The 27,272-nt window shown below is 67.2% G+C and overlaps 2 protein-coding genes and 2 non-coding genes across 14 annotated transcripts; all 4 read right to left on the minus strand.

The window, feature by feature from the left end:
* Positions 1 to 891: 891 nt before the first annotated feature.
* Positions 892 to 19,251, minus strand: EIF4G1 (eukaryotic translation initiation factor 4 gamma 1). Of its 11 annotated transcripts, XM_063337857.1 has the most exons (35): positions 19,122 to 19,226; positions 18,111 to 18,171; positions 16,871 to 16,979; positions 16,682 to 16,768; positions 16,397 to 16,429; positions 15,757 to 15,777; positions 14,950 to 15,123; positions 14,493 to 14,592; positions 12,639 to 12,751; positions 11,495 to 11,587; positions 11,355 to 11,421; positions 10,109 to 10,987; positions 8,878 to 8,966; positions 8,489 to 8,675; positions 7,986 to 8,119; positions 7,596 to 7,733; positions 7,231 to 7,404; positions 6,953 to 7,150; positions 6,540 to 6,686; positions 6,209 to 6,445; positions 6,028 to 6,132; positions 5,464 to 5,617; positions 5,254 to 5,354; positions 5,052 to 5,154; positions 4,840 to 4,942; positions 3,957 to 4,213; positions 3,763 to 3,878; positions 3,427 to 3,599; positions 3,144 to 3,269; positions 2,979 to 3,060; positions 2,652 to 2,750; positions 2,399 to 2,533; positions 2,232 to 2,313; positions 2,019 to 2,159; positions 892 to 1,904 (listed from the first exon to the last, which is right to left on the minus strand). In XM_063337857.1, exons 3-35 carry the CDS (start codon positions 16,943 to 16,945, stop codon positions 1,723 to 1,725), a joined length of 4,905 nt encoding a protein of 1,634 aa, XP_063193927.1. In that variant the 5' UTR covers positions 16,946 to 16,979; positions 18,111 to 18,171; positions 19,122 to 19,226; the 3' UTR covers positions 892 to 1,722. The 11 variants fall into 11 exon arrangements, with proteins under 11 accessions (XP_063193927.1, XP_063193928.1, XP_063193929.1 ...); XM_063337858.1 differs by lacking the exon at positions 18,111 to 18,171 and having other exon boundaries at positions 19,122 to 19,251; XM_063337859.1 differs by lacking the exons at positions 15,757 to 15,777; positions 16,397 to 16,429.
* On the minus strand, positions 7,479 to 7,554 carry LOC134518063 (small nucleolar RNA SNORD66). The gene has a single exon (XR_010071857.1). It is a non-coding gene; the product is annotated as a small nucleolar RNA SNORD66 (small nucleolar RNA).
* Positions 8,756 to 8,832, minus strand: LOC134518062 (small nucleolar RNA SNORD66). Its single transcript, XR_010071856.1, has one exon. It is a non-coding gene; the product is annotated as a small nucleolar RNA SNORD66 (small nucleolar RNA).
* Positions 19,252 to 20,022: 771 nt separating the features above from the next.
* On the minus strand, positions 20,023 to 27,062 carry PSMD2 (proteasome 26S subunit ubiquitin receptor, non-ATPase 2). The gene is made up of 21 exons (XM_063339568.1): positions 26,865 to 27,062; positions 26,081 to 26,137; positions 25,615 to 25,779; positions 25,264 to 25,385; positions 24,719 to 24,943; positions 24,457 to 24,615; positions 24,025 to 24,169; positions 23,781 to 23,841; positions 23,347 to 23,493; positions 23,071 to 23,177; positions 22,561 to 22,688; positions 22,383 to 22,470; positions 21,997 to 22,159; positions 21,800 to 21,901; positions 21,576 to 21,721; positions 21,274 to 21,357; positions 20,985 to 21,153; positions 20,792 to 20,886; positions 20,506 to 20,632; positions 20,302 to 20,420; positions 20,023 to 20,218 (listed from the first exon to the last, which is right to left on the minus strand). The coding sequence occupies exons 1-21, from the start codon at positions 26,997 to 26,999 to the stop codon at positions 20,036 to 20,038; spliced, it is 2,727 nt and encodes a 908-aa protein (XP_063195638.1). The 5' UTR covers positions 27,000 to 27,062; the 3' UTR covers positions 20,023 to 20,035.
* Between the last annotated feature and the right edge of the window lie 210 nt (positions 27,063 to 27,272).

Consider the following 27,272-nt stretch of genomic DNA (forward strand, 5'->3'; position numbering starts at 1 on the left):
CGGAGCAGCCCAAGGGCCTCCCTCTTCACTCAGGGGGAGGCCCTGGCCCAGTACCCCCCCCCTCCCCAGGCCCTGCCAGCCTTTCCCTGCCAACCGCTTCCCAGCACGAGCAGTGCCAGGGCTGCAGCTCAGACGGATCAGCCTCTAATCTGGGGAACAGCCTCTGGTTAATTATTCCGTACCCTCTGGGCCACGGCCAGGGTGACTCAGCAAGAGGCAGCCACACACCAAACACCGGCCCAGGCCCGGGAGTGGGGGGCGGCCCACCCTCGCCTCAGGCCCCAGAAGGGACACCCCCACAGGGCCCCCCCAGCAGCGCCGGGGCCAGCCTGGGCTTGCTCCATCTCCATCCCATCTGCAAGACAAGGGTCCCCCCAAGACAGAAGGTCGGGGGGGAGCCCAGCTCCGCTCTCCCGCCCCGAGGCAGACCCCAAGCAGCCCACACCGGTCCCACCGCTTCTGTGCCCGCAGGAAAAGGCGACACTTGGGGACGGTGGAGCTCTGCTCCGCAGCCAGGCTGGGGGCTGGGCCCTGCTCCATCCCAGCACACCCTGTGCCAGGCAGAGCTGGCGATGGGGGGCCCAGGGGACCCGGCTCCAGGCACATCTGACCCCCTTGCCCCCCTCCCAGCCCCGGGGTGGGGGTACCTACCTTGGCCTGGGGGTGCCAGGGGAGGCTGGCCCCTGCCTGGGCTCCAGGCTGCAGCCCCACGCCAGCCCAGGCGCAAGGGACATGGGACGGGGGGGTGGCAACAGCGGCACACGGGGCATTATTTAGCAATGTTCTTTTATTTCCAGTTTTAAGGTGAAAAGATGCCTTTAAATCTTCAATTAAATACTCCATAAAGAAAAAAAAAAAAGCAAAAAAAAAAAAATTATTTACAAATTCACGTGACCAGTAATTGAATCCTTGTTTTAATAATTACACGTGCGGCTCGTCACATCCGGCGCTCTATAAATACAGGGGACGCGGATGGGGGGGCCGCCCCGTCGCTTGCCCAATTGTGGCCTTAAACGTTTGGGAGGAGGATGGGGGCTTTGGGGGGGAAGGAGGGAACTCAGCCTGGCCCAGAGAGAAGGGGTCACCCCCCCTCCTCCCCGGCACCCTCCCCAGGTGTCACAGCAGGAGCTGGGGGGAATGATTTATATTTAAAATAAAAAACCATATAGGGGGGTTCCAGGCAGTGGTGGAGGAATAGAGAGAGGACAGGGGAGGGGGAGAAATCACGCTCCTGTCCCCAAACCAAATTTAATAAGTTTATATATATATAATCTCTCTATATTTCAGCAAGAAGTGGAGAGGAGGAAGAGGAGGGGGGAGAGGAGGGGAGAGACACGTCCCCATCCCGTCCCCCCTCCCCATGACACGAGTCCGGGGGTGCTCTGCCCGGCTCCCAGAGACCCGCTGTGGCTGCGCTGGGCGGGGGGAGAGGGGCCCCGAGGGGACCCACCGCGACAGCCGCCTCCGTCAGCATCCGTTTATTATCATGGTGACAAACCAGTACAGGCCTCGCAAACAGAACCGGGACGGGGGGAGGAGGGAGAGGAGGAGAACTGGAACGAGAGAGGGGGGCTGCAGGGGGGGCACAGCGGGTCCCCTCGGCCCCCGGCGTCAGCAAGTCCAGGGGGGCCAGGGGTGGGAGGGGATGGAGTCGCTCCCCAGGGTGCCCCGCTCTCTCCCCGCCTTCCTCCTCCTCCTCCTCCTCCTCCTCCTCACGGCTGCTCAGTTGTTGTCCGACTCATCCTCGGCTTCCCGGAGCCAGGTGAAAAAGGCCGTCACCGATTTGAGAGCCACCCCTTTGCCCTGCTGCTCCGCCGGGTCCTTGCTGGACTCCCACTTGTAGAAAGCCTCCTCCTTGATGACGTCCTCGTCGTAAAGGGCGTCAAAGAACATCCGCAGCAGGTCTGGGGAGGGGACAAAGGGGGGCCCTGCCATTCCCCAGCCACCAGCCACCCTGCCAGGGTGGGGGACGCGCCTGCCACCCCTCCCGCCAGCCCACCCGTCCCCGCGACACTCACTGGGAGGCTGGTCCAACTTCACCACCAAGGCTTGCAGGGCGTAGAGCGCCTGGAGCTCCTTCTGCTCGTCCCGCAGGTACTTCTGGAGCAGCTTGGCTTGGTTGCGGATGACCAGGGCGTCCACGCGGTAGGGGTTCTCAACTGCGGGAGACGGGGTGTGAGAGGGGGCCGGCGTGGGCAGCGGGAACCCCCCCACCTCACCCCGGTACTCACAAACGATGGCTGAGTGGCACACGGACGTCATCAGGGCCCTGATAAACGTGTTGGATGAGACCTGCTGCTCGCTCAGGTTAGCCTGGAGGAGGGAGGGTAGAGGGGCTGTGAGGTGGGGAGGGAGCCAGGAGGGAGCCCCCCCAGAGCCGCTGCGCCCACACCCTCACCTCGATCCAGTCGTATATTCTTTGGTTGTTGGGGTTCTCCTTCAGCAGTTTGTCTATTTGCTTGCACAGTTCCTCCGAGGTCAGCTCCTTGCGGCTCGGCGTGTCCGAGCTGTCCCCCATCGTGTACTCCAATTTCTGGGGGAGCGGGCAGGGACGGGCCGTTAAGGGCAGCACAGGGGATGCTCCCGGCAGCAGGAGCCCCCAGGCTCCCCCCACGGCCCGTCTCTGCCGCTCACCACCCCTGAGCTCCCACCTGCTCTGTGACAAATTTATTGACATCCTGGTCCTCGGGCAGGAATTCCTTCCAGCTCAGGCCTCCGTCCCGCCACAGCTTGCCCGCGGTCTTCTGGCTCTGCAGGACACAGATGGCATCAGCACCCCACACCCTCCATCTCCAGGGAGGGGGACACTGAGGCTTGGCCATGCCACCCCCCTGAGTCAGACATGGCAAGGGATGCCCCCTGCCATGCCCTCTGGTGGCAGAGCGGTTCAATCCCCGCATGCCAACCTCCCCCCCCTGCGAGTAGGCCACCAGTCCCCAGGGCAGTGGCCAGCAGCTACACGAGCCCCACACACTTACCATGCCCTTGCACAACAAGCCCAGCACCTCGACCAGCAGCGTAGTGGCCTTCCCAATGGGCACCAGGGGCTTCGTTATCTCCCTGCAGGGCACCAGAGACCTGGTTGAGCTACCTGCCCCCAGGAGACCCCCCCTGGGACCCCCGTGGAGGGGCACAGCCCTCACCTGAACAGCTCCTCCATGGGGATGCCTTCCTCTTGCAGCATGGGGGTGATGAGCTCGGCCAGGTACAGCCAGATGTGCGGGATGTCGATCTCCATGTCTTCTGCGACCTCCAGGATCTCCCGCAGCCTGCAGGGCAGAGGGGGGGCCGTTGGGATCCAGCAGCCCCTGTGCCCCCAGCTGGGAGGGACCTCGGGAGGTCTCAGTGATGAGCCCTGCTCAAGGCAGGGCCGAATTCAAAGCCAAGCAAATACCAGCTTGCGGCCAGGCTGCCCCGGCCCCTCACCCTTTGTAGTACTGCTCCTTGGAGAGCGTGCCCGCCTTCACCAGCTGGCACAGCAGGACACCCATGTGCTCGCGGGAGATGGTGCTCCTCTCCAGCGTGGACTCGATGCCATTCTGCACGAAGATGTAGAGCGAGGAGGGGCTGCCCAGCTCCTGCACGCACTGCAGGGCCTCCTGCGGGGGAAAAAGTGGGGTCAGTGCTGCCCCACAGCGAGCCCTGGCTTCCCCCTTCCTCATCTAGGCACCGCGGGCACCCTGCCCAACAGTCCTACCGCCCAGGGGAGCGGATGGCACGTTACAGGGCCCACACGGTGCCTGGCACCCCCCCTGCTCCCACCTTCATGTCATTGATGTGCAAGTATTCCTCTATGATCGCCTTGGATTTCTTCTCCAGCTCCTCTTCTGACAGCGCGGGCTTGGGGGATGCTGCAGGAGGTGCTGGCTCTTGCTTAACTGCGAGGAGAGAGCGAGGATCAGGCAGAGCCCCAGGCTGCAGCCAGACCCCCAGGACACTGCTCCTCCCCAGCTCACCGGTCTCCCGGCTCCTGTCCCGTTCCTCCGTCATGCTAGCAGCCTTGCGCACGGCCTCGGGGCCGCCCTGCTTCTCCCGTTCTCGGCTCCTGTCCTCCGTCTCTTTGCTGAAGCTCCTCTTGGTGAGGGCAGACCTGTTCCTGTCTGCCCGCTCCCCCCGGTCGGGACGCTCCAGGCGGTCGCTGCCCTTCTCCGAACGCGACTCCCGGTCCCCTCTATCCCCAGCCTTCTCTAACCTGTCGCGGCTGGAGCTGCTCCTGGTGGGAGGAGGACAGACACAGTGTGAAGAGCCAGTTGCCACCCTCCCTACCCCCAGACTGCAGAGCTTTGTGAGGCAAAGCTGTCCCACTCCATTCCCAGCCCTTTCCAGGGCCTCTTCTAGCACCTGACCACCCTCAGGGGAAAACGCTTTTCTGTTTCTCCCGTTACAACTCATGCCCTTTGCCTTTGACACAGCTTTGCAGAGCCCGGCGCCATCCTGCCCACACCTTCCCCCTGCCACAGACCATGGTGAGATCCCCCTTTGTTTTCCTCTCTCCTGAATAAACCCCACTCCACCTCTCCTCAGGGACCTCGTGCTCCAGCCTCCACAGGACTCCCTCCAGCCCACCAATGCCTCTCTGGTCCCGAGACCCCCAGACCAGACCCAGCACCCAGGTGTGGTCCCCCAAGTGCCAAACAGCAGGGAGGAAGCCCAGGGCGGGATCAGCCTTCTTTGCCACAAGGACTCACCCCTGACCCCAACAAGCCCCCATCTTGCCACAAGGAATTATTCCAGCCCAGATGCCACACATTCACCTATGTATTGAGTGACCACCACCCCGTTTGGGGGGTTCCTCCCTGGGCTGCAGACCAACATGCCAAGGCCGGGCTGGCCCCTCACCTCTGCACCACGCGCCGGGACTCTGAGCCCTCGGCAGGGGTCGACTGCTGGAGCGCTGAGAAGCGGTTCAAGGTGCTCGTGGCTGGTCGCCCTGAATCAGATGCTGGGCGTGAAAAGAGGGGAATCTCAGAGTTCAGCACCTCCCCGGCACAGGAACCACCAGGGGAAGGATCCCCCCTCCCACAGCACCCAGCCAGCCCCACGCTGCCCACCTGAATCTGCAGGCTTCGCACCAGACCCTCCGCTGCTGCCTTTGCCCCAGCTCAGCCGCCCGCCTGGCGCAAAGAGCTGGTTGTTGGAGTCGATGGATCCAGGCTGCAGGGGGAGAGACAGAGTCAGCTCTGAACCCCACAGCAAGGCGGGATCCGGGCCAGACAGCCGGCTCGGCTGCCCACACTGCACCCCCGGCCTCACCTTGGTGATCTTCGTTAGCCGGCTGGTGTCAATGGGTCGGTTGCCCTTGCTGATGGGCACTGTGTTCCAGCCATCGTCTGCCACCAGGCTTCCACGCCCACCTGGGACAAGGGGGACAGATGTAAGGCACAGCCTGGCCTCGCGCGGTACCCCAGCAGGAGCAACCCACCCCCCCAGCAGCCTCTGGTGCCCCCGAGCCCAGGCACTCACCGCTGGAGGATGGCCCAGGGGGTCCTCTCCTCTTGTCCTTCGACATGAGCTGCTGCACTTTGATATGTTCCCGATGCTCCTCCATCTCTGCTTCCTTGTGGATCTGGTCGATGGTTTTGGGGCCTTGGTCTCCTCGCCGCGGCACCCAGCTATTCTGCAGAGGGCAGGGAAGGAGGGAAGAGGGTGCTGAGCTGGCTGGAGGATGCAGGCAGACATTCCCCCTTCCCAGCCACCCCACAGTCAAAGCCGCAGGCTGCTCTCCTGCCTCAGCCATCGCAGCTCCCCATGTGCTGTGGCAGCTTTTGGCACAAAAGGGCTCAGTTTCTGGAGCCCCCCTGCATTAAACGGCTGCCGGTTACTGTGTGCCCACTACTGCTACCATGCTGACCAAGGGCTGCGGGCTAGCATGGTGTCTCTGGGGCTGGCCACAACTTAACACACCCACCTCTCCCCTCCCGGGGACACATGGACTGCTGGCACTTGGAGGACGCAAGCCAGCAGGTCCACGGGACCAAGCAGGGGACAGAGGACAGTCCCCAGGCAATGGCAGGCCACGCGCCTTACCCGTCTGAGATCAATCACATCCTGAAGCATGAAACGGATTCGGGATGATGTCTTCTTCTCTTTGATGATCTTCTCCATCTGATTAAAGTACTGGTCCATCCTGGGCTATAGAGGGACAGAGTCATGGTCACATCCCTCCCAAAGGCAAGGGCAGGGCAGAGCAGGGGAGGGCAAGGAGTACCTTGGCCTTCTCAAAGTCCAAGTCCTTGCCAATGGTGGTAAGCAGGCGGCAAAGGCACTCAAGAGACTCCTCATCGTGGTTTTTGAGCAGCTTCACCACGCAGTCGTGCATGATGGCCTCCGTCAACATCTTCAGTTTGAAGAGCTCTCCAATGAACTTGATGTTGCCTAGGGATCGCCGGCGGGCCTTGTCCCGCGCCTCCTCCAGCTCGTCCTTCATGCGCGCCTTCTCCTCGGGCTGCAGGGAGGGCACAGCAGGGCAGCTCAGAGCCCAGGGCCACCCCGAGGACACCCGTGCCAGCCCTCAGCCACAGCCTCCCAGCCCAACTCACAGCACTGGCATCGTCCATCTCCTTCTGCCGCTTCTCAAAGATCTCGTCATCGTCCTTGTCCTTCTCAAACTCCTTCTGGCAGCGGTTGAGCAGCAGCTTGCGGAAGTTCACAGTCACCGTGGGCTTGTCTGTTGTGGGCACTTTGAGCTGCAGGGAGAGGTACAACCCAGGCAAGGAGCATGAGTCACGTATTCCCCAAAAGCTGGCCAGCTAATGCCCAGGCACTGCTCAAACCAGGGAAAAGCCACCCCACACCCTTGTGATGCCCTGCTAAGACTCTGGACTTGGTCCTCCATCCACGCACCCCAGTTTCCCCACCCCACGTTGAAGGGTCTGGACCCTGCCAAGCTCAACTGAGGCCCCCGAACAAAGCCCTGCCAGCTCGGCAGGAGAGCCCCCCAGCTCGTGCTCACCCCCATAAGGCAACGGCACATGTTAGCATAGGCAACAGAGAAGTTTGGCTCCGAGATGGCCTTCTCGAAGACGAGGTCAATGACACCCTTGAGCCGCTCCTCCGTGTCGATGGATAACTCCATCACTTGCTTCATCAGCTGCTGGAACATCTGGGGCGTCAGCTTGTTGAGGATGCTGCGGACACGGCGGAGCAGTTCCTGCGAGGACAACAGAATCAGCAAGAGCCGGGCATGTCCCCCCGCCGGCCCTCCCATCGCCCGTCTGCCCCAACTCCCACCTGCGTCTTGATGTTCTCAGGATCCTCCTCCTCAGAGGCACGCTTGCTGCTGGGTTTCCAGGCCTTCTCGGCCTTGTTCAGCTTGACATCCTCATTGAGGGACACAGTGGCAATGATTTTTCGTGGCTCCTTCCTCTGGCTCTGCTGGGAGCGGCGGGGACCCAACCCTGAGGGCTGACATGGGGAGAAGAAACTCAGCTCTTTGCCCTGGGACCAACCGGGCCGGCTGCCGGCTTGTCCCCATCCGCCCGCTCAGATCCTCAGTTCCATCATGGACATCAGTGGCCCAGACACAGCGGCTCGAAGGCTTGATCATCACGGAAAGGCGGAGGGGGACGGCGCGGGTGAAGCGAGGAGACACTCACCAGGCCCCGGTTGCCCATGACGGGCCGGCCAAGATTGGCGAAGGAGGGGGTGAAGTCAGGGCTGCAGTTCATGCCGCTGAGGCGGATGGGGTCGAGCGCCCGCAGCGGGGTCTTGTTGGCCTGCGAAGGTACACACGGCTGAGGATGCCCGGGGGCAGAGGAGCGGGACGGATCCATCCCCCAGCCTCAGCGCCGGGACAAGGAACTGGAAAGAAGGCCCCACAGGTGCTCCCCCCCACCAACTCCAGGCTCAAGGCTCGTTGCAGATGCTGCAACAGGACCCCGAGCACAGCAGGCAAGTCCCTGCCCTGCCTTGACAAGGCACAAAGAGGAGCCGGACCCCCACCCGGGCACCACCCACATACCCCCAATTCCCAGGGCCGCACCGACCTTGTCCAGCACCACATCCGTGATCTGGGGCAGCCCCTCGGGTTTCTGCATGCTGGCAAAGATGAACTGGAAGCCCAGCAGGAACTCCCTGTCGTATCGCTTCTTCTCCTCGGGGTTCAGTGGTTTCCATTGCTCTGCAGTGGGGGGCAAGAGGGAGACCCTGATGTAGCCTGTCCTGTACCTCCCCCCCGAGCTGCGGCAGGTCCAGGCCCACCCGGGGACCAGCGAGGTGGGAGACAGAGAACCACAGAGCTGCCCCAGCCTAGTACGGCACAAGCACAATGCTGCTTGCTTAGGCAGAAAGCCTCAAGCCACCAGCTCCCTGCCTCCCGCTAGGACCCTCCTGCTGGGGCTTCTGTCACCCACCTTGTGCCAGGCTTGGGAACAAGATGGGAGGAGAGCGTGAGGTTTAAGACAGCTGGACTGTGCCACCCCGACCATCCCCAAGGCTGGGCCGAGAGGTGGTGGCTCCCAGCAGAGACCTGGGCCAAGGCAGAGCTCACCTTCCTTGTAGCGGTACTTCTGGTCGGCAGCCTTGCCCTTCTCCGGGGCCAGCTTGTCCTCCTTCTCCTCCCACGTCTCCTCCGACTCTTCCTGTGGACGGGCGGGGGCCACATCCTCCGCTTCGCGGGCAGGGGTGGACGCAGGGGGCTTGTTCTCCACCTCCGAGGCACTGTCACTGATCTGAGACTGCATCGGGAGGGACGGGGACAGCAGTCACCCCACGAGCCTGGTCCTGCCCCCTCCACCCCACACCCCGGCGTCTGCCCCCCCTCAGATCCTCATTACCATCACGGAGCTTCAGTGGCCCAGACACGATGGCACAAAGCAAAGTTCATCACAGAAGGAGGCAGGACACAGGGTGACGCCCGGACGCTGCTGGGACACTCACCTCTTTAAAGGCATCCAGCAAATCGCCTACTGCCTCCTTCTTGTTCAGCTCCTTCATCTTTCGCTTCTTCTTTGGCACCGACATGGCGACTGGGAGGAGAGGCAGGGAGGTGAAGGACAGGGACCCTCCCAGTCCCCTGCTACCCTGACACCAGCTCCAGTGTCACCAGTGAGGCCCCAGTTAACACCAGACGAGCTTCAGGACGGGGCCGTGGGGAGCCATGGGGACATGGTCCTGCCACCCCAGCACAGCCCTGTCCCCAAACACGCCGTGTGCCCACCCGGGCACCTGCAGCCCTGTGGATCCTACACACAGCCCATTAAGCACGCCACTCCCTGAGTGTGCACCCCAGAACGCACCCCACAGACGCACCTCACACCTCTCCCCATCCAGCCGCTGCACCCCGATTCACCAACGTGCCTCTCCAAAGCACCCCATCCACACCCCTTCCCTAGCGCAGCCTCAGGGGACCCCTGCAGACACCCGCACCCCTCTGCAGGGCAGCCCTGACGAGGACACCCCCGTACACACCTGTCTCCGTACGCCCCCCACCCCGGCACCCTTATGCACCACCCCACACAGAAGAGGTCCCAAGAAGCAGGTCGCCCTCCTACAGCCCCCTTGCATCCCTGCAGAGGGTGCTCCGCATGGACGTGTCCTGTGTGCCCATCTCCCCCACGCTCCCTCAGTATCCCTACGGAACCCCACACGCCTGCCCAGGGTGCTTAAAAAACAACAAAAAACCACACATCTTCACCCCAGCACATCCCCAGGGCACCTCACGTCCCCGGGCACCCCTCTGTACTGGCATACCCCTGCGCAAGGTGCCCCACATCTCCCCTCCTGCCACCCCTCCTCCCGCTGCACCCCCCGGTGCCCCCGCACAGCTGGGGACAGCCCTCAGATACAGCCCCGATACACCACCCGACACCCCCGGAATAAGGCATTGCATCAAACGCACTTTCCTCGGGGCACCCCATTCCCCAGGGCACCCACACAGACACCCCCTCTACACCCAGCCCATGCTCCTGCATACGGATGCGCTCCCCAGACATCTCCCCCCACCTTGCCACCCACAGGCGCCTTGTCCCCCCCCAGCACCCCAAACTCACACACCCCAGGTGACCTAACCCCATGCCCCTCTCCGATACCTTCCCTGTACCCCAAGCCTAGCCCCACACCCGGGTGACCCCCCCCACAGCCCCCCACGCCCCAGCCCAGCATCCCCAACCTTGCGCGGTCGCCTCCGAGGTCTGCGAAGGGGCAGGGGTCGGGCTTGAGCTCCGCTCCTGGGCCTCGCCGGGGCCTTCGCTCTCCTCCTCCTCCTCCTCCGCCGGGGGGGAGGCAGGGGTGCCAGGCTGGGCTGGCTCCTCAGGCTCCGAGATGGGGCTGACGTCCGACTCGGGCTGCTCCTCGCTCGGCTCCGCTTTGCCAGTGCCTTCCACCCCGTTGGGCAGGGGCAGCTCTTCAGGCTGGGCGATGGGGGAGTCCAGGGCGGGCGCGGGCACGGGCACTGGCGCAGGCACCGACACCGGCTGGCACACAGGCACCTCAGGGACCGGCTCGGACACCTCCTCTAGGACACCGTTGGCCTCAGTGGCGGGCTCAGCCGTGGGCTCGGGGCAGGGCTCTTCCCGGGGTGGCGGGGGGCTGGGGGAGGCGGGTTTGGCGGGCGCTTCGGGGGCCTGCTGTACGACGGGCGGCGGCGACGGCGCGGCCGGCACCGGGGGCACGGCTGGCATCAGGGGAACAACGGGCACCGGCGGTACCTCGGGGGGCACAGGCGCCTGCGGGGTGGGCTCCGCGAGGGGAATGGCAACCTCCTCTTCCGCGGCCACTGTGTCCATGTCGGGCGCGGGCACAAGGGGCTCCACAGGCCCTGGCACTGTAGTGATGGCGCTAAACGTCTTGTGTGGGTCGGGCGGCGCCTCGCCCAGCTCCGCTTTAGTGTCCGCGTCCACGGGGGGCTCCATTGGCACCAGCGTCATGGCCGAGAGCACCACGGGCTCCACCTCGGGGATGAGGGGAGGGGGAGGCGACGGGGACGCAGACTTGCTGGGCTCCAGGGAGACGGGCTTGCTCACCACCAGCGCGGGCTTTGGGCGATCATCTGCAAGAGAGGAGGCGTTAAAGGGTGGGGGGGGCTCTCTGATCCTCCGGCTCACCCCGCTTCCCCCCCCGGCCCCGATCCCTCCATCTACAGGATGGATAGGGACAGATGTGCCAACCCACATCACAAACGAGTGACAGGGACCATGGGGGGTCCTCCAGTGCCCAGGGGACAGCTGGGTGAGCAGACAGCCCCCACAAACTCTCCTGGACACACCATGGGGACACCAGTGGGGAACGCGTTTGACCCACAATCCCCAGGGGAACTGAGGAACGGCCAGGCTGGCACCTCACATCCCACAGTGCCATCAAGGAGCCCAGCAGCAGCCATGCTGGCTGGCACAGCCACCCTCAGCACGGGCACTTACCTGGCCGGACAATAACTGCTACATGGGGGGTCTCTCCATTGGCCTGGGGCTCCAAACCGCTTCCAGCCTGGGGGGGACAAAGAGGGAGATCAGCAGGGCCCCATGCACACCGCGCTGCCCCCGTTGGGGAGTGCCCTTACCTGCGGAGGGGTGGGGGTGGATGAGGTCCTTGCTCCGGACATGATTTCTTCAGTGATGTCTTTGCCACCTTGGTTGGGGTCTCGTATCCGGATCTGTCCGGGGGTGAGGGCAGAAAGGGGGAAGCTGTCAGTGGGGTGGAGGACACAGCACAGGGGCCACCCCCCTTCCCTGGGCCCGACACCCCCGGGACACCCACTTCTCCAAGGGGAGAGGCTCATTCAGCGCTGTGCCCACCCTGGCCACGCACAGCTCGGGGACCGGTGGGTGACACCTCCCATCCCCATGGGGCACAGTACCCCACAGACACCGTCTTGTCATGATGCCCGGCGGGCAGGGACAGCACGGGGCAGGGCGAGCCTTGCAAGCCATCGAGCCAGGCAGCTGGAGCCAGCGCCATGTCCCCAGGCCAGTGCCCATCTTGAGGGGTCGGAGGATCCCAAGGCACCACGGCACTGGCACAGGGGCTGCAGGGACGCCCCCCTGCCTCGGGGACAGCACAGGGGACCAGCCTCGGCACACGAAAGCCCTGGCGGCGAGCTCTGTGCCACCCCGCACGTCTGCAGCATCGCTGGCCCCGAGCTGTTGTGGGTGCAGGAGCCACAGGGCACCCTGCTGGGGGGGGAACGGGGGACACGCGTGGGTCCAGGACTCCGGTGGGGACACAGTGCAGCCAGGGGTCTTGTTCACCCACCCCCAAACCTGACCCGCTCCCAGGGCAGCAAGAGCAGAGCCCAAGGGGCACCAAGGCCCTTCTGCTGAGGACATGCCAGCACCCCCTGCCTGGCAGCACCCCCGGCGCGGGGCCATGCCGGCAGCCGCCCGGCTCCCCGCTATAAATAGGCCCCATTGGAGGCCTCCGAGCACCGGCATCTCCGGGAGCAGACAGCAGTTGGCAGCCGCGGCACCCCCACCCCCCCGGGAGCCGTGACTCAGCACAACGCCGCCCGCCGGGACGGCCAAGGTCGCCAGCACCCGCCGCGCACCCCGCTCCCCTCGCTCGGCCCCCCCAGCCCGGGGGGGCACAGCCCCGCGCCGCCCCCTTCCATTGCCCTGCACCACGTCCCGTCCCGCGCCCCGGGGCTGGCACCCACCCCCTCCTGCCTGCGAGCCCCCCCCCGCGGCCGGCGGCGGGCGGCTCCTTACCGTCTTGCGCTCTCGTTTTGGGGGGATCGGCGGCTGCTGGCTCACAATGACCTGGGCGGTGGGGACCCCCGCCGGGAACTGCTGCACCCCCTGCGCCGGGTAATAAGCACCCGCTGGAGGAGAGGAGAGAGCGTCAGACCGGCCAAACCATCCTGGGGACCCCCTGGTCCCCCAAACACAGGGGTCTGTCAGGAGCCTGGGGAGCTCGTGGCCGCTCTGCGGCAAACCCCCATCGCATCTGTCCCGGATCGTCCCAACCTGCCCGACAGGCCTGACCGAATTCCTTCCCCGTGAAGCAGAGCGTCCCCGCGCCGCCCCCACGCCCAGCCGGGCCCCGCGGGCGCCCGCCGTGCCCACCGGCCCCACGCCACTGACGGCCATGCCGGCTACGGGTGTCCTGGCTCCACAGGCGTCCCAGCACGGCCACCTTCCTGCCAGCACCCTTATCTCCCCGGGGCCGGCACCAGCCCAAGGGCGGCACCAGGCAGCCCCATCCGCACCCTCCATTCACACCCAGGCCGAGGGGCTGGGGTGCCCCACACAGCCCCAGCCCAGGGGAGGGAGCCACGGCGGGGGCTGGAGGCAGGGCTGGACCCCAGCCAGGGCTGGCACAGCCCCCAAGCGGCACACTGCTCCTCCCCGGGCACCCGCGAGCATCACCCCCAGGGCAGCGCAACAGGGATGTGGGCACAGGGGCAACGGGCATGGCCGGACCCCTGCCCCTCCAGCTCCAGCGCCTTCCCGGCTGTGCTGAGCCTGGAACTCGCCCACGGTGCTCTGGTGACCGCCCTGTCCCAGAGCCAGGGGACCCCTCCTCTGCCGAGGGGGTGCAGGTGCACTGGACAGGCCTCGCACCCCAGGACGGGCCAGGCGTGGGGTGGAGAAGGGAGACCCCGAGCTGCCCCCCCCCAGGACCAGAAGGGCTGTCCCATCTCGCCCGCCGAGGGGCACACGCCATGCCAGGCCACCCACCCAGTCCTTTGGGCAAGGGGCACGCTGCTGTCAGCACCACTGGGAACCGTGTCAGCCCCAAAGCGGGGCCAGGGGGCAAAGCCATCCCCAGACACCACGGGGACACCCAGGGGATGCCCCAGTGCCAGGCACGAAGGGGCGGCCATGCCCTGTCCCAAGCGCGGAAGCCAGCCGCTGCCAGGGGCGACCTCCGTCTGCTGAGGGGCCAGCCAGGCCCCGGGACAAGAGGGAGGGCAGACGGGCACGTACCTGGCTCAGGAGAAGCCCATCTCCGCCCCGGTTACGCTTTGCTGCCGCGCTGGGGCCGGGACAGAGGCCTCGGCTCACATTTCTGTGTCTGCCGGGCCTCCCGGGACCGACCAAGCCTAAATATAGTCACAGCCCGGGTGGCCACATGCGAGCGGGGGAGAGAAGGGGGGGCTGCCACCACCGCCGCTCCCCAGCGCCGAGAGAGGGCAGGCATGGAGCAGCCCCGGCACGCCGGGCTCAGCTCCCCGGGGAGCTGGGAGCTAGGGGGGGTGTCAGCAAGCACTAAACTGCTCGGCAGCGAGTGAGGGGGAGCAGGGGATAAAGTCTGCCCCGGCCCTCTGCCAGGAGAGTTAAACATTAAATGGTCCCGATTTGGAAAAGGGCGGGGGTGGATGGACCGGTGGGACATGATGCGCAGCCCTCAGTGCTGCTGGGAGACGGGCAACACCCCCTGCACCCCAAAACAGCCAGTCATGGAGTCGCAGAGACGGCAAAGTGAGCTGGCAGAGGGGTCTGTGCTCGGCTCCTGAGCACAGGGGGGTCGGGGGTGTTGCAGAGAGGCCAGAGTCAGGAAAGAAAAAAAATGGGGGGAGTGCTGGGGCTGGAGGAGCAGAGACACCCCCTGGTCTGTACCGTAAGTCCCGAACTCTGTGGGGCTGGCTCCAGGGTAAAAACCAGGGGCACTGGGCTGGACCGGGTACTGTTGGGTCGGGACGACGTACGTGGAGCGACCCTGAAATGGGGGAGAAGAAGAAAGGTCAGCTACCTCAACTTCAGGGCACAGACGTCCCCCCCAAACCACTGACATCCCCCCAAACCTGACTGCGGACCAGCTGGGCGCCAGGGCAGGGAGCAGGACACAGGCAAAACGGGCCCCGTGGTCCTCGGTGGGCTGCTGGGGAGGGGACCGGTGCTGCCTGACGCCTCTCTATAGAGCCAGGCAACACCCTGCTCGGATCAGTGGGTGCTCCAAGAGCCTGGGGAACCCCTCCCACCCCCCCAAAACAGACCTGGGCTCCAGCCCCAGGCAACACTCCCCACCGGTGCCCACCCCAGCCCCCTCCCGCGGAGCCCGGGGCACGGCCCTCACCTGTCCGGGAATGTAATATGCTCCTTGGGAAGGTGTGTAGGATATCTGGGAGGGTATCATCATCACCTGGGAAGCGGCAGGATACACATGGGCAGGGGGGCCAGGCCGGGCCGTCGTGTTACTCTGCACGCGGGACGCGTTGGCGGGAGGCTGCGCCCTGTTCTGGTAGAAATGCTTGGGGAGAGACGGGGCACGGCGTCAGGCCGGAGCACCAGCACCCCCATCCGGCACCCCCGCACCCAGGGCGGGACTCTCCCTCCCACCCCACTCTGGGGGGAGCAGCCTGGCAGCACGCATCATCCCAAAAAGTCAGTTTGGGCATGGCGAGAGGGGAGACACCCACCCCCCAACTCTGCGGGGATGCAGCCCCCCCCACCTCACCTGAGCTGACCCCCCCCAGCATCGTCCTGTCCCCACGCACCTGCGGGGCCGCCTGGGTCCACCCGACCCAGCTCATGCCCGGCACAGCCCCCTCCCAGCCCGAGCGGGGCCGGTAGCTCCAGCGCCCGGAGCCGGCCACAGCCGCACGCAGCTCGGCGGCGGCGGGTCCCGACGTGCTCCACACTGGTTCCCGGCACTCGCACTGAATGCTGGGACCTGTAGTCCTGCCATGGCCGAGCTGCGCTGGAGCTGGATAGCCCAGGGCATGCAGAGACTGATATTTCTTCCCCAGCCCGTGCCCTTCATCCCAACCCGGCTCTTTGCCGGGCAAGAGCATCCCCAGGGGCAGCAGCTCGAGCCCAGCAGCGAGTGGGCAAGGAAGGGTCCGCGCTCGCACCCCACCCTGGGGCAAGGAGAAAGCATTACCTGAAGAGACCTGAATCCTCCCTGTTAGCAAGGGCACGCGTACGAAGGGAAAAGGGGAAAGAGAGAGAGAGGAGTTACCCGCATTGGGACAGGGCTTGGATGCAGGGCGGCTGGCAGAGGAGGGGACAGGAGGCTGGGGAGCTCTTTGCCCAGTGCCCACATCCCAAATCCACCAGGGTCCCCTGTAGGGACCCGCCGAGGGGCAGGGAAAGGTTTGAGGGACTCCCAGCCAGCACAGCCAAGGACGTCACCAGATCTGTCCCCAGCAGCTCCTCACAAGAGGGCTGATGGAGGCCCAGAGCCCTGTACAGCACCACAGGGCCTTGGGAGACACCCACAAAGTGGGGAGGAAGAGGAAGAGGAGGATGAGGAAGGGCACGGGCAGAAGCAGCAGCCTGGGCCAGGGTTAGCACAGGCACAGCCACATGCTGCAGGCTTCATGCAAGGAGGAAATCGTGGAGACACTGCAGGGGAAACCCCCCCAAAGTGGAGCGGGTGTCCCCAGCTCCCCCCAGACCAGCCCGTCCCCCAGCTCTGGGGTCCCAGGTGCTCCCCGGCCCTTTCACACCAAGGGTGGGTGCTCCTGTGCAGTGTCGGGGCAGGGTGCTCGGCATGCGGGGAGGGGGAAGCGGGTTAGTACCTGCTGGTGAATAGCCCGAGGCCCTGCTGGAAACTGAGAGAGGAGGAGAGGGAGGTTTGGGGCAGGGGAGGAAGGAGAGAAGAGCAGTCACTTGGTGGGTATCCCTGGCCGGAGGCGTCTGATCCCCCACCCCAGGGCCGGGAGGTCCCCGGTCGTGGTCCGGATGGCAGGCATGCTCCCTGCAGGGCACCTCACACCCCTGGGCACCGTGGCAGTGGGTGCCAGGAGGCAGAAATCTGCTGGATCCCCTCCGTTGCCCCCTCCAACCCAGGGCACAGCCCTTACCTGGCGCGGCTGAGAAGGCGTATTCATTTGTGAGGTCGGTGCCGGGTTAAAAACCACAGGTGCCGTCTGACCGGGTGGGAACGTCGGCTGGGGGGAGGCAGGGAGGGAAGGAGATGGCACCGCCGCCCCCGGCACAAACTGGGGAAGGGGGCAAAGCTGGGTCCCCCCCACCCTGAAGGGCCCGGTTACCTGCGGCAGTCCGGGAGAAGGGGCAGGGTGCGGGGCTGTCGGGGCTCCTCCTGTGGGCTGTGGAGCTTTGTTCATTTCATGGGGTTGTGCATAAGGATCCCCTCGCTATCTGCGGGGACAGGGACAGCGGGTGTAAGACGGAGGCGGGCAGCACCCCGGGAGCACCTGTCTCCCTTCCACGTCAACCCCAATAAGAGGGCATCTCCAGCCCCTCAGCGTAAAGCCAGACACCCGCCGGATGGCGTCACGCCAGGGCACAGACCCCCAGCCACTCCTCCTGGGGCACTGCCAGGCCACCCAAAGCCTCCCATTGTGCCCCAAACCCAGCCATGCCCACCGTCAGGACTGACCCCTCCCCACGGTGAGCCCCACACCGGTGCCTGTGACCTGCTGACAGCACCCAGGCCACCACCGGCTCCGGGGGGCTGGGTGGGCCAGCGGCACCCCGGCGTCAGCCGTGCCCAGCTCCACCCCGGCTGACCTACTAAGCGCTTCCCCCGGCTGGCCAAACCTGTTCCTGCCGGTGCTGCCGGGTCCCCGGCGCACGCCGCAAACGCCTACCGGGGAGGGCAGGGAGCAGCTCCCGCATCCCCTCGCGCCACCGACGCTCCCGCCCGGTGCCCTGCCCAGGGGGGACCACGCAGCCCCCCGCCGCCACCGGCACCCGGGCACCCTCCAGCTGTCCCGGGAGGGACTTGGCAGCCGGTGCTGCGCTCCCCGCCCCAGTGCAAAGGCCGCCGGGGAAGGAAGGAGAGGCGGTGCCCCCCACCCCGCTCCCCAGGGGGGTCCCCGCACCCGGTGAGGGACACCCGCGGTGCCCCCGGGAACCCACATCCCACCACCCCCGGGCCACACCGGCACCCCCAGGGTGCCCTGACACCCACCCCCCCCCCCGGGCTGTAGCCTGGCACGGGGGAGGGTCCCACAGACCCACCACGGCGGTCACACACAGCCACAACCCCAGTGGGGACGGGTCCTGCTGGGGGTTCGGAGGGGAGGGGTCTGGGCTGCACCCCCCGGTGCCCCCCCCGGCCTCCTGCTCACCCAGCGCTGACGGCCCGGCCTGACCAGCCCCGGGGCACGGGCCCTGGGCCACCTTAGCTCAGCCTTGGCACCGGTCACCCCGAAAAAGAGGGGCTAGGGGGTGTCACGCGGGGGACGGGGACGCCGGGGGACAGCCGCGGTGCGGGCAGAGCCGGCCCCCCCCGCCGGTACGACCAGGAGCGAGCAGGATACTCACCCCCCCGCGGGAAAAACCTGGGCCGGCTGAGCGGGCCTGCAGAGACCGTTCATCCGACTGACTGCGAGAGGAGGAGGGGAGAGAGATCAGCCGGGCCCCGCGGGGGAGGGGGGCCGCACGGACCGCGCTGACCCCCCCCCCCCAGTGCCCGCGGCCGGGCACGTCCCGTCCCGGGGGGGCAAGAAGGGGAACCGCCGCTACCCCCCCCGCTCCCCACGCCGGGAGAGGCCGCGGCCTGCACTGGGCCCGCGGGCGGGGCGGGGGTCCTGGGGCAGCCAGGCCGCGGCCGAGCTGGGCACCGGCGGGCAGGGCCGGGCCGCCGCGGGGGGGGACACACAATGCGGGGGGGCCGGGGCAGGCCGCGGCGCCGGGCCGGGAGCAGCCGGCCCCGTCAGGCCCGAGCCCGGCCTCGCCCGCGGGCGGCGACGGGCGGCTCGGTGCCGGGGCGGCAGGCAGGCTCGAGGCGCCGGCACCATCTTGGCGGCAGGAGGCCGGGGCGCGGCGCGGGGCCCGGTGCGGCATCCGGCGGCCCCGCTCCCCCCCGCGGCGGCGGCGGCCTCTGCCAAGGACACGTGTCACTGCCGGCCGCCGCCATGGCCCGCCACCGCACCGGCACCGGCGGGCGCGGCGGGGCGGGGGCGGCGGGGCACGCACCACGTGCGGCGGCGGCGGCGGCGGGCCTAGGCGGGCGCGGCGGCGGGAGCACGTGCGCGGCAGCGGCGGGACGCACCGGCCGGCACGTGGGGGCGGAGCGGCGCCGCGCGGGACCCCCGGGGCGGCGGGGCCGGGCCGGGCCGGGCCGGGCCGGGCGGGAGCGGGGCCGGGGAGGGAAGGGAGGGGGCGGCCGGCGGCGGGGCGGCGCCCACGTGGTGGCGGTGGCGGCGGGGCCCGGCGGCGCGAGGCCCGGGAGGGCGGCGCGAGGCCCGGTACCGGTACCCCCTCCCCCCCCCCCCCTCCCCCGCCCGCCCCCCCCCCCCCGCGGCGCGCGCCCGCCCCGCCCCCGCCCGTTACCTTCAGTCTCCTTCAGCGCGCGCGGCCCGACGCAGCCGCAGCGCAGCGCAGCACGACCATTTCCGGAGCCGCGCCGCGCGCAGGGGCGGGGCCGGGCGCCGCGCGGGGGAGGGGCGCGCGGGGACGGGGAAGGGGGGGGGGGGGTTGGGGGAGCCGGGGCGGGGCGCCGGCCGCGCGCGCGCGCCTGAAGCCGCTGCGGGCGCCGCCCGCCCGCCCGCCTCACGTGACGGCGGCGCCGCGGGACCCCGTCGGCAGCCGCCGCCGCCGTCACGTGGCGGGGGAAGGGGTCTCGCGCTCGCCCCGCCCTCCGCAGGGGCGGAGCCGGGAACGCCCCCCGGGCCACGCCCCCCCCCGCCACGGCCCTGCCCCGCCCACCCACCGGGACCCGCACCGGCACCCACCCGCGACCTGGAACCGCACAAAACCGGCACCGGCACCCCCCCAACACCCACCCGGGACAGGGACCCATCCGGGACCAGCACCGGCGCCCACCCAGCACCGGCCCCCTTTGGCGTCCGTGTCCACCCGGGACCGGCGCCCCTCCAGCGCCCGCAGCACCCACCCAGGCCCCACCCCGCACCTTGCACGCACGGGGGACACCGGACACGGGCCCTTGCCCCCACCCCTCAACACCCATTCCAGGGCCGACCGCCAGCAGAGCCCCCGGGCACCCGAGACCCCCCAGCAGAGCAGCCCCGGCTCCGTGTTCACCCCCCGCTTCCCGGGGTCTGCGCTGTGCCCGGCGGCCCGGGCAGGAGGGACGCTGGAGGGGGCACGAGGAGGGGAGGGCAGCATTGGAGTCTCCATATAGTTTATTTCCACAACTCCCAGTAACAAAAACAAACTAGATTTCCCACACCACCACCACCCCCCCCACCCAAAACACCTACCCACCCCCCAGCCCCCCCCCTCGCTCAAACGTCGTAGTTGGGGTTCTTGCGTAGGATGACGAATCCCTCCAGGATGGGCGTCACGGGCACGTGCTCCTCCGTGGCCAGCTCTGCCCGCTCGCCGTGGGCCAGCAGCACCGGCGTGGTGTGAGTCTGGAAGCCAGTGATGGTTTTGGGCTTGCCCGCCTGGCCCACCACATCCACAGCCTGCGAGAGAGGAGCCAGGTAAGAGCCAGGGAGACACGGGGACAGGCAGGGACACCCCCTCCCTGGCTCTGGCTGCCCCTTACCTGTCCCACCCGGACCGAGACGGGCAGAGGTCGCAGCTCCTCGTCGAAGGTGACCAGCATGCGGGGCTGCATGGCAGCCACGAGCCCATAGAGAACGTAGTGGGACTTGCCCAGGATAACTGGAGGGAGACAGAAGGAAGGGGGCTGAGGGGTGCCCACCCCGCGGGGCAGAGGGGTGCCGGGGAGGGGGCTGAGCCCACTCACTGTTGCGCACGTCCAGGAAGGACACGAGGACGGTCAGCAGCCCAGCCACGGCCACCTGGCTCATGAGCTGGCGATCGCTGTGGTAGGGGCACAGGGTGAGCGTCCCCTTGCCCAAGTGGGTCAGACCCTGGTGGGGCAGAGAAAGCGTGTAAGAAAGTGGTGGGGTAACGCCCGGGACCCCGGGCAGGAGGGTGAGACCCCCCGGGACACTGCTGCCCTCCCACACCACAGCAGGGACCCCAACCCGCCCCTTCCCTGCCACGAGCGGGGAGTGCAGGATCATCACCTGGGCCAACCGCACCATGAAGAGGTTGTTGGGGTCCTTGGCGTGGTACTGGGCGAGCTGCCGCAGCATGGCGGCCAGCCGGGCGTTGTTGGTGCCTGGAGAAGAGGGGGTGGAGGCAGAGAGTGGGGTACAGGGCTCGGGTCCCCCACCTTCCCCCTGCCCGAGCCCCAGACGGGGCTGCCCCCAGGCTTACCGCTGCCCACCATGCCCATGGCGAAGATGGAGTTGTAGGAGACCTCGGGGTCAGCGTCGTGAGAGAACTTGCTGAGGGTGTCGAGGATGTTGAGCCGGGGGTTGGAGACCGAGATGAGCGCGAGGGCCAGGGGCACGGCGCGGCGGAGGGTGGGCTCCCCGTACCGCAGCTGCACGTGGGGGAGGTGGGTGTTAGACCCAGCGCCGGGTCTACAGAGGCGTGAGGGAAGACCCAGCCTCTATTCCTGGGTCCCTTCCCGGCTCTGTGCTGTCCCCCCGGTGTCACTCACCAGGTGGCCAAAGGTGCGCAGGGCCATCTCGGCGCCGATCTCCTCGCCCATGGCGATGAGCGCGATCCCCAACACCGCTACACCCTGCGGGGACACAGGCACTGACGCCAGGCAGGGAGCACCCAGCCTGAAACCCAACTTCTCACAGCCCCTGCGCCCACCCCAAGCCCAGGGGGACGGTGAGAGCAGTGGATGCTGCTGGGCGCTGCTTTCCTCCAGTCCTGATCCCGCAAGTGGCTTAAGGACCACCCCAAAACCAGCTCCTGCACCTGCGACACGGGTCCCAGCCCGCGTTTCCCCACCTGGTGAGCCCCCATGTCAGCTGAGCTCTCTTTCTTCTCCTTCTCTTTCTTGTCCTTTTTGTCCTTGTCCTCCTCTTTCTCCTTGGAGTCGAAGTGCTCGCTGCAGATGTGCAGGAGCTGTTGCACCTTCAGGACGTTCCCCGAGCCTGGGGGGAGAGCGCGGAGGGCCAGGGTCAGCAGGAGGAGGGCCCAGGACCTGCTCCTGCCTCCTCAGCCCAACTCACCCGCATAAGCGCAGATGTCCACCAGTGTGTTGGCGAAGCTGCGGAAGGGCTCCGACACCACCTCCAGTGCCGCCAAGATGGCCTCGATCGCCTCTCCCTTGCCTGCCGGGGAAGGGACAGGGGTTAGAGCACCGCAGCCCAGGGATGCTCCCACCTCGTCCCCCGTCCTGTGAGCTGCTGGCGCTGCCCGGCCGTACCCAGGTGGTTCAAGCCCAGGCCGAGCGGCAGCCACCGGGCGTATGTGTCCTTCAGCTCCGTCTCCGATTTCTCCATGATGGTCTGGAGGATGGTTGAGGTGACGTCCCCGTTGCAGGAGCCCACCGATATCATCCCGCAGGCCAGGGCGGTCACACCAGCCACCTGGTCAAAGAGGGAAGGAGACATGCTGCCCGTGGGGACAGGACACAGCGCGCTGGCCCATGGCTGGCCCCTGAACAGCGTTGTGCTCTTCTGGCACAGCACAACGTCCTGCAGGGACATGCAGCCCGGCTCCCGGAGCCCACACGGGCCGCAGGATAGACCCTGTACCCTCCGGAGCTGCTGGGAACAGGGTGGGGAAGCAGGAACTCGCCTCGCTCCCTACCTCCATGCTGGACTTGGAGTCTCCCATCACAGGTAGCAACAAAGTCAGAACGTCCTCGCGGTTGGAGCCCGCATACGCCAGCCCCAGCCTGCGGAGAGCCCAGGAGCGTGAGGGGGGAGCACGAGGGGGGAGCCCCACCACCCTGCCCAGCACGGGGGGGCTGGGGCCAGGCCCTTACCCAAAAATGGCTCCGATCCTCATGGTGTTGCTGTTGTGGAGGACATAGTCAGACAGGAGGGCCAGCGCAGGGTCACACTCGTTCCTCACCCCCGAGTTGACAATGCCACAGGCCAGGAGGGCGCCCGACTGCAAGGCAGAGGCACTGTCACACCCCAGCCACCAACACAAAGCTCCCTGCCAGCCAGTGACTAGTGTCACCCCACACATCGCGCCCGCTCCCCGGCATGGGCCAGTTGGTGCCAAGCAAGCAAGACCACTCTGGATCCAGCTGAGCAGCCCAAAGCTGGTAGCTCCGTGACACGGGAACGCCAAAGGTGCCCCAGGCAGTCCCCGAGAGCCCCCCGCCTCGCTGCGAGCCACTCAGAAACATGGGACATGGGGCATCCGACCCTCTCCAGGCAGGAGCTGGGCCGCAGAGTGGACTAAGACTTAAGTTGCCGGACCAGCCCACCCCTGGCAGGGCTGGCCCCCGCAGCACAGAGCCCGTGCAGAGATCGGTGCCGCCCACCTTGATGTAATCCTCCGAGGAGTACAGGTACTTGTCGATCTGCGTGAGCCCCCCGTCCACGTCCCACAGCAGGATTGTGCCCAGCGAGGCTGCGGCACTCAGCATCCCTGCGGTGCCCGGGAAGAGGAGCCCACATCAGCCCTGCCCGGGGCGGCTGGTGGCCCAGGGCCCCACGGTGGCCCCGCAGCCCCCGCTTTCGGCGGGCGCCCAGAAGGGACAGGGCAGCAGCCCCAAGCCCAGGGACACCCCCAGCCCCTGCCTGGCCGCCTCCCTCACCGTGGTCCTTGTTCTTGTACAACCATTTATTGCCATCGTCCGTCAGCAGCTTGTCCTGTCCGAAGGCAGCGTTCACAAAGCCGTTCACAAAGGAGGAAGCCAAATTCATCCGGGCTGAGTCCACTTGAGAACCGCTCCCCCCGAACCCTGGGAACGATGTTGGGGTGAGCCGGGCAGCAAGAGAAGCCCTGCCAGCCCTCCCCCACACAGCCGTCCCCGCGCCATGGGGGGACCAGGACCTGTCCCACCTCCCGCAGGAAGGAAGGAGGAGCCCAAATCCACGGAGCTGGGTGTGCTCCACGCCAGGTCAGAGACCCGGGTGGGCCATCTGCCCGCCCCGGGGTAAGCAGCTGACCGTGCCGGCCCAGAGCTGCACTACAGCCCCAGGAGCTCCCCACGGGAGGGACCACAGAGACCACACCAAGAGCCCTTACGGTTATTTTCCAGGTGGGTTTTGTAAATGTCGTCCGGCACTTTGGGCTCCATGATGTCCAGCTGCAGAGACAAGGGAGAAGGGGGTCAGCACAACCCAGGGCAGCTGCCCGACATGGGCAACCTCCCCAGGAGGTGCCTGGCCAAGCTCGTAGGGATGAAGGATCTCTTCGCTGCTCTTGCCACAGAGTCCGGCAGCCGCAGCCAGAGGCAGCCCAGGGCTCTTTTCCCAGCTGGGACACTCACCTCTCTGGCCAAGGCCAGGAAGTTGCTGTTGAGCTGGACATTGGACATGATCTCGGTAAGGTCCTCGTACTCCTCCACATCCTCATTTAGCTCCAGGAAGACCCCGTGGCGACCCAGCATAAAGGCCATCTGCTTCTGGACAACTCTGTGTAGAAGGGAGGGGTTTCACAAGTGCCCAGACAGCAGCCAGCCCCAGCACAAATACATAGTCACCAAAGAGCAGGGACACATAGCCCAGCCGGCTCTGCTCTAGAAGCACACAAGAGCAGCCCAGAGCTCACGCGCTCCCGTCCATCATAATTTCAGGACAAGAGCCTCCGTCCAAACCCCCAGACACTCCTGGTGGGGGCAGAATCCAACCCAGCTCCGCCTGGACAGGGAGTTGTGCTCCACCACGACGGGTGAAGGCTCCCGAGGGTGGGGAACGCTTACACATCTTTGCAGGAGGTGAAGATGTCCTCCACCAGCTCCACGTCGTTGAGCATCAGAGCCAGCCGCAGGGCCTCGGGGTAGCGGCTGAACTTGCGGAAGATGCCCAGGGCACAGCGCAGGAGAGCCGAGTTCTCGGGCTCCGGGACGTAGCTTACGCAGCTTTGAGGAGGAGACAGACATGAAGGCGATGATCACAGCGGGCAACCCCGGCCCACCAGGGACCAGGCCCCTTCCAACGCCTCATCCGGCCAAGGTCCCTCACCTGGTCAGGTAGAGGCACACTTTGGAGTAGGCGTTGTCATCGATGTACTTCTCCAGCATGTCCATCTGCTCGATCTCCATGAGCAGGTCACAGGCCTCGTGCTCTGCGTTGTGGGCCATGTTGTAGGGGACGATCTCTTTGACCAGGGTGAGGAGCGTGTCCCTCTGAGCTTTGTCAGCCTCATCAATCTCCTGCCACTCCTTGGCCACCTCCCCTGCCAGGTGCCTGCCGGGACAAAGAAACATCACCACCACGGAAACCAGCTTCACCCAGCCCCAAGGGCGGGGAGCGGCTGCTGCCGGGGCTGTGTGTTGTTCACGGGGGCTCCACGTTCCTGCAAGAGCTCGCGGGGCACAAAACAGGGTTAAGAGCAGAGATTACAGAGGCCATGGCAGCAAGGAAGAGGTGGCACCTGTGCAGACATGACAGGGGCAGCCGAGCACAAGCCCAGCGAGTCGGGACACCTCCCAGACCCACCAGAGTCCAAGGGAAATCCCCCAGAGCCCCTGGTCGTCCCCCCAGGCCCTGCTCCCACCCAGGCTTACCTGACGTATTCATGCCCCCAAGACGCCAGCTCCTCCTGGGAGCCCACCAGGCGGTACTTCAGACACTCGCGCTCCCCACTCATGGTCATGGCCAAAACAGAGATGATGTCTGCCGCAAAGCGCTGGGGAAAGAGAGCCGGGGGCTCAGATACACGTCGGGCATGGGGCAGCAAGGACACGACACCATCCCTGCACCCACATGGCATCGCAGGCGGCAAAGGCATGGCCCTGGCAAGTTATAGTCCACAGGGGCAAGCCACAGAGGCTGATGTGAGACCACAGGGTCCAGAGGGCTCCATGATCACCGGCCCCAGCCCCGTGGGACGGGACGGCAGGTCCAAGAGCCTTTACCTTGTTCTCTCCCGGAGCCATGTTCTCATAGATCTCCTTCAGCTTGCCGTAATGCGGCCGGAGGAACTTGAGGGGTTTAGGGACGGAGGTCATGGAGGTGGTGGAAGAGCGGATCTGCCTCCGCAGCTCCTCCAGGGCCGGGCGGTAGAGGGATGTATCCTTCTCCTGCAGCGGGAAGCTGCCCGTCAGGAAGCAAGGGGCTGGTTCCTGCACCACCACCACCCCCCCGCAATTTCCCCCCCGCCATATCCCCGTCTCCGAGCAGAGGGAGGCAGAGGTCCCACGGGCATGGCTCCGACCGGCAGCAAGGCTGGGGGATGCACAATGAGGGGCTCCGCTCCCAGTGAACCCCCGCCACTGCGCAGGGAACAGCCGTAACCGCGGGAGGGATGGATCCAAGTCCCGGCCAGGGCTCCCGGCTCTGGACACCCCCTCTCCTCGCCGGGGGGCCATGGCGCAGACTCACCCCCAGGCGCTCCACCAGCATCTCCAGCTCGTCCTGCAGCTGCTTGTCCTCCTCCGACTGCGAAGGCGCGGGAGAGAGCGCAGTTAGGGGCGCCCGGCACAGACACGCCCAGCCGCAGGGGGACACAGTGACAGTCCCCCACCCCCCGTGGCACCATCCTGCCCCAGCACTGCCGTAGGGGGGGGTCGATGTTCCCATTACTGGGGATACCCCCCCCCGAAGGGACCACCCCTTCCCAGGGGGCGAGAAGGGCCTCCCCCATTACCCTGCGCTGTGGGGAGACAGCCCCATGGAGAGGGACACGGGGGGGGCACATCCACGCGGGATAGCGGGGGGCACCCCCAGGGATGCCAGCCCCGTGGGGTGGGGGGTAGCACCCGGGGGGGTACCCGCGGGGACGCCGGCCCCCCCAGGGCCCATGGGGACCCCCAGCGCCAAGGCCCCCCCCGTGCCAGGAGAGGGGACCCCCCCCCCCCCCCCGCCCGTCCCCGCTGCCACACGCGCGCCCCGATTACGTCACGGCGTCACGGCTCCCCCCACCCCACTGCAGCGACGTCACACCCCGCAGCCCCCCCCAGGGCAGGGACCCTTCCGCTGCGTCACGCGGGCGCCCCCAAGACGTCACGGCCCCCGCCGGAGGGAGCCCCTCGCCTCGGTGACGTCACGGCCCCCCCTCCGGAGGGAGCCCCGGCGACGCCGCAGGCCGCCCCCGTGACGCGCGATGACGTCCCGCCCCGCGGGTGACGCGGTGCCGGCCGGGCCGTGACTCAGCGGCGGCGCTCACCAGCTCCTGCTCCTTCTCGGGCCCCGCCGGCGGCTCCCGCCGGTCCCGGCCCCACACCGGCGAGGGCTTCTCGTCGCCGCCGGCCCCGGGGCCGCCCTGCACCCGGCTGTGCCCGCCGCCGCCGCCCGCCTCCATGGCCGCCCCGCCGCGCTCCGCCGCGCCGCGCCTGCGCCGCGCACGCCGACAACCGCCAATCGCCGCCCGCCGCCGTCGTGACGACACCCCCGCGCGACGTGGGGGCGGGGCGAGGGGCGGGGGGCGGGGCGAAGGGCGGGGCGGCCCCACGTGTCGCCGCGCCGGGCACCGCCACCGGCACAGGCACCGGGGGGGACGCGGCACGGCCCGGCCCAGACCAGGGCTCCGGCACCGCCGGGCAGCGCTGGCAGCCGGGACGCGGCCGGGGACCCG

Source organism: Chroicocephalus ridibundus, chromosome 6, assembly GCF_963924245.1.
Source record: "Chroicocephalus ridibundus chromosome 6, bChrRid1.1, whole genome shotgun sequence".
NCBI lineage: Eukaryota > Metazoa > Chordata > Aves > Charadriiformes > Laridae > Chroicocephalus > Chroicocephalus ridibundus.

Coding starts and splice junctions, on each gene's coding strand:
- EIF4G1 (XM_063337858.1), bottom strand. CDS start 16,945: ATGAACAAAGCTCCACAGCCCACAGGAGGAGCCCCGACAGCCCCGCAC. Junction 8,676..8,877: donor TGCTGGATGCCTTTAAAGAG/GTGAGTGTCCCA, acceptor CTCCCGATGCAG/TCTCAGATCAGTGACAGTGC. Junction 6,446..6,539: donor AGATGGACGATGCCAGTGCT/GTGAGTTGGGCT, acceptor CCCTCCCTGCAG/CCCGAGGAGAAGGCGCGCAT.
- PSMD2 (XM_063339568.1), bottom strand. CDS start 26,999: ATGGAGGCGGGCGGCGGCGGCGGGCACAGCCGGGTGCAGGGCGGCCCC. Junction 25,780..26,080: donor TGCTGGTGGAGCGCCTGGGG/GTGAGTCTGCGC, acceptor TTCCCGCTGCAG/GAGAAGGATACATCCCTCTA. Junction 21,154..21,273: donor TGCGCACCTTTGGCCACCTG/GTGAGTGACACC, acceptor CCCCACGTGCAG/CTGCGGTACGGGGAGCCCAC.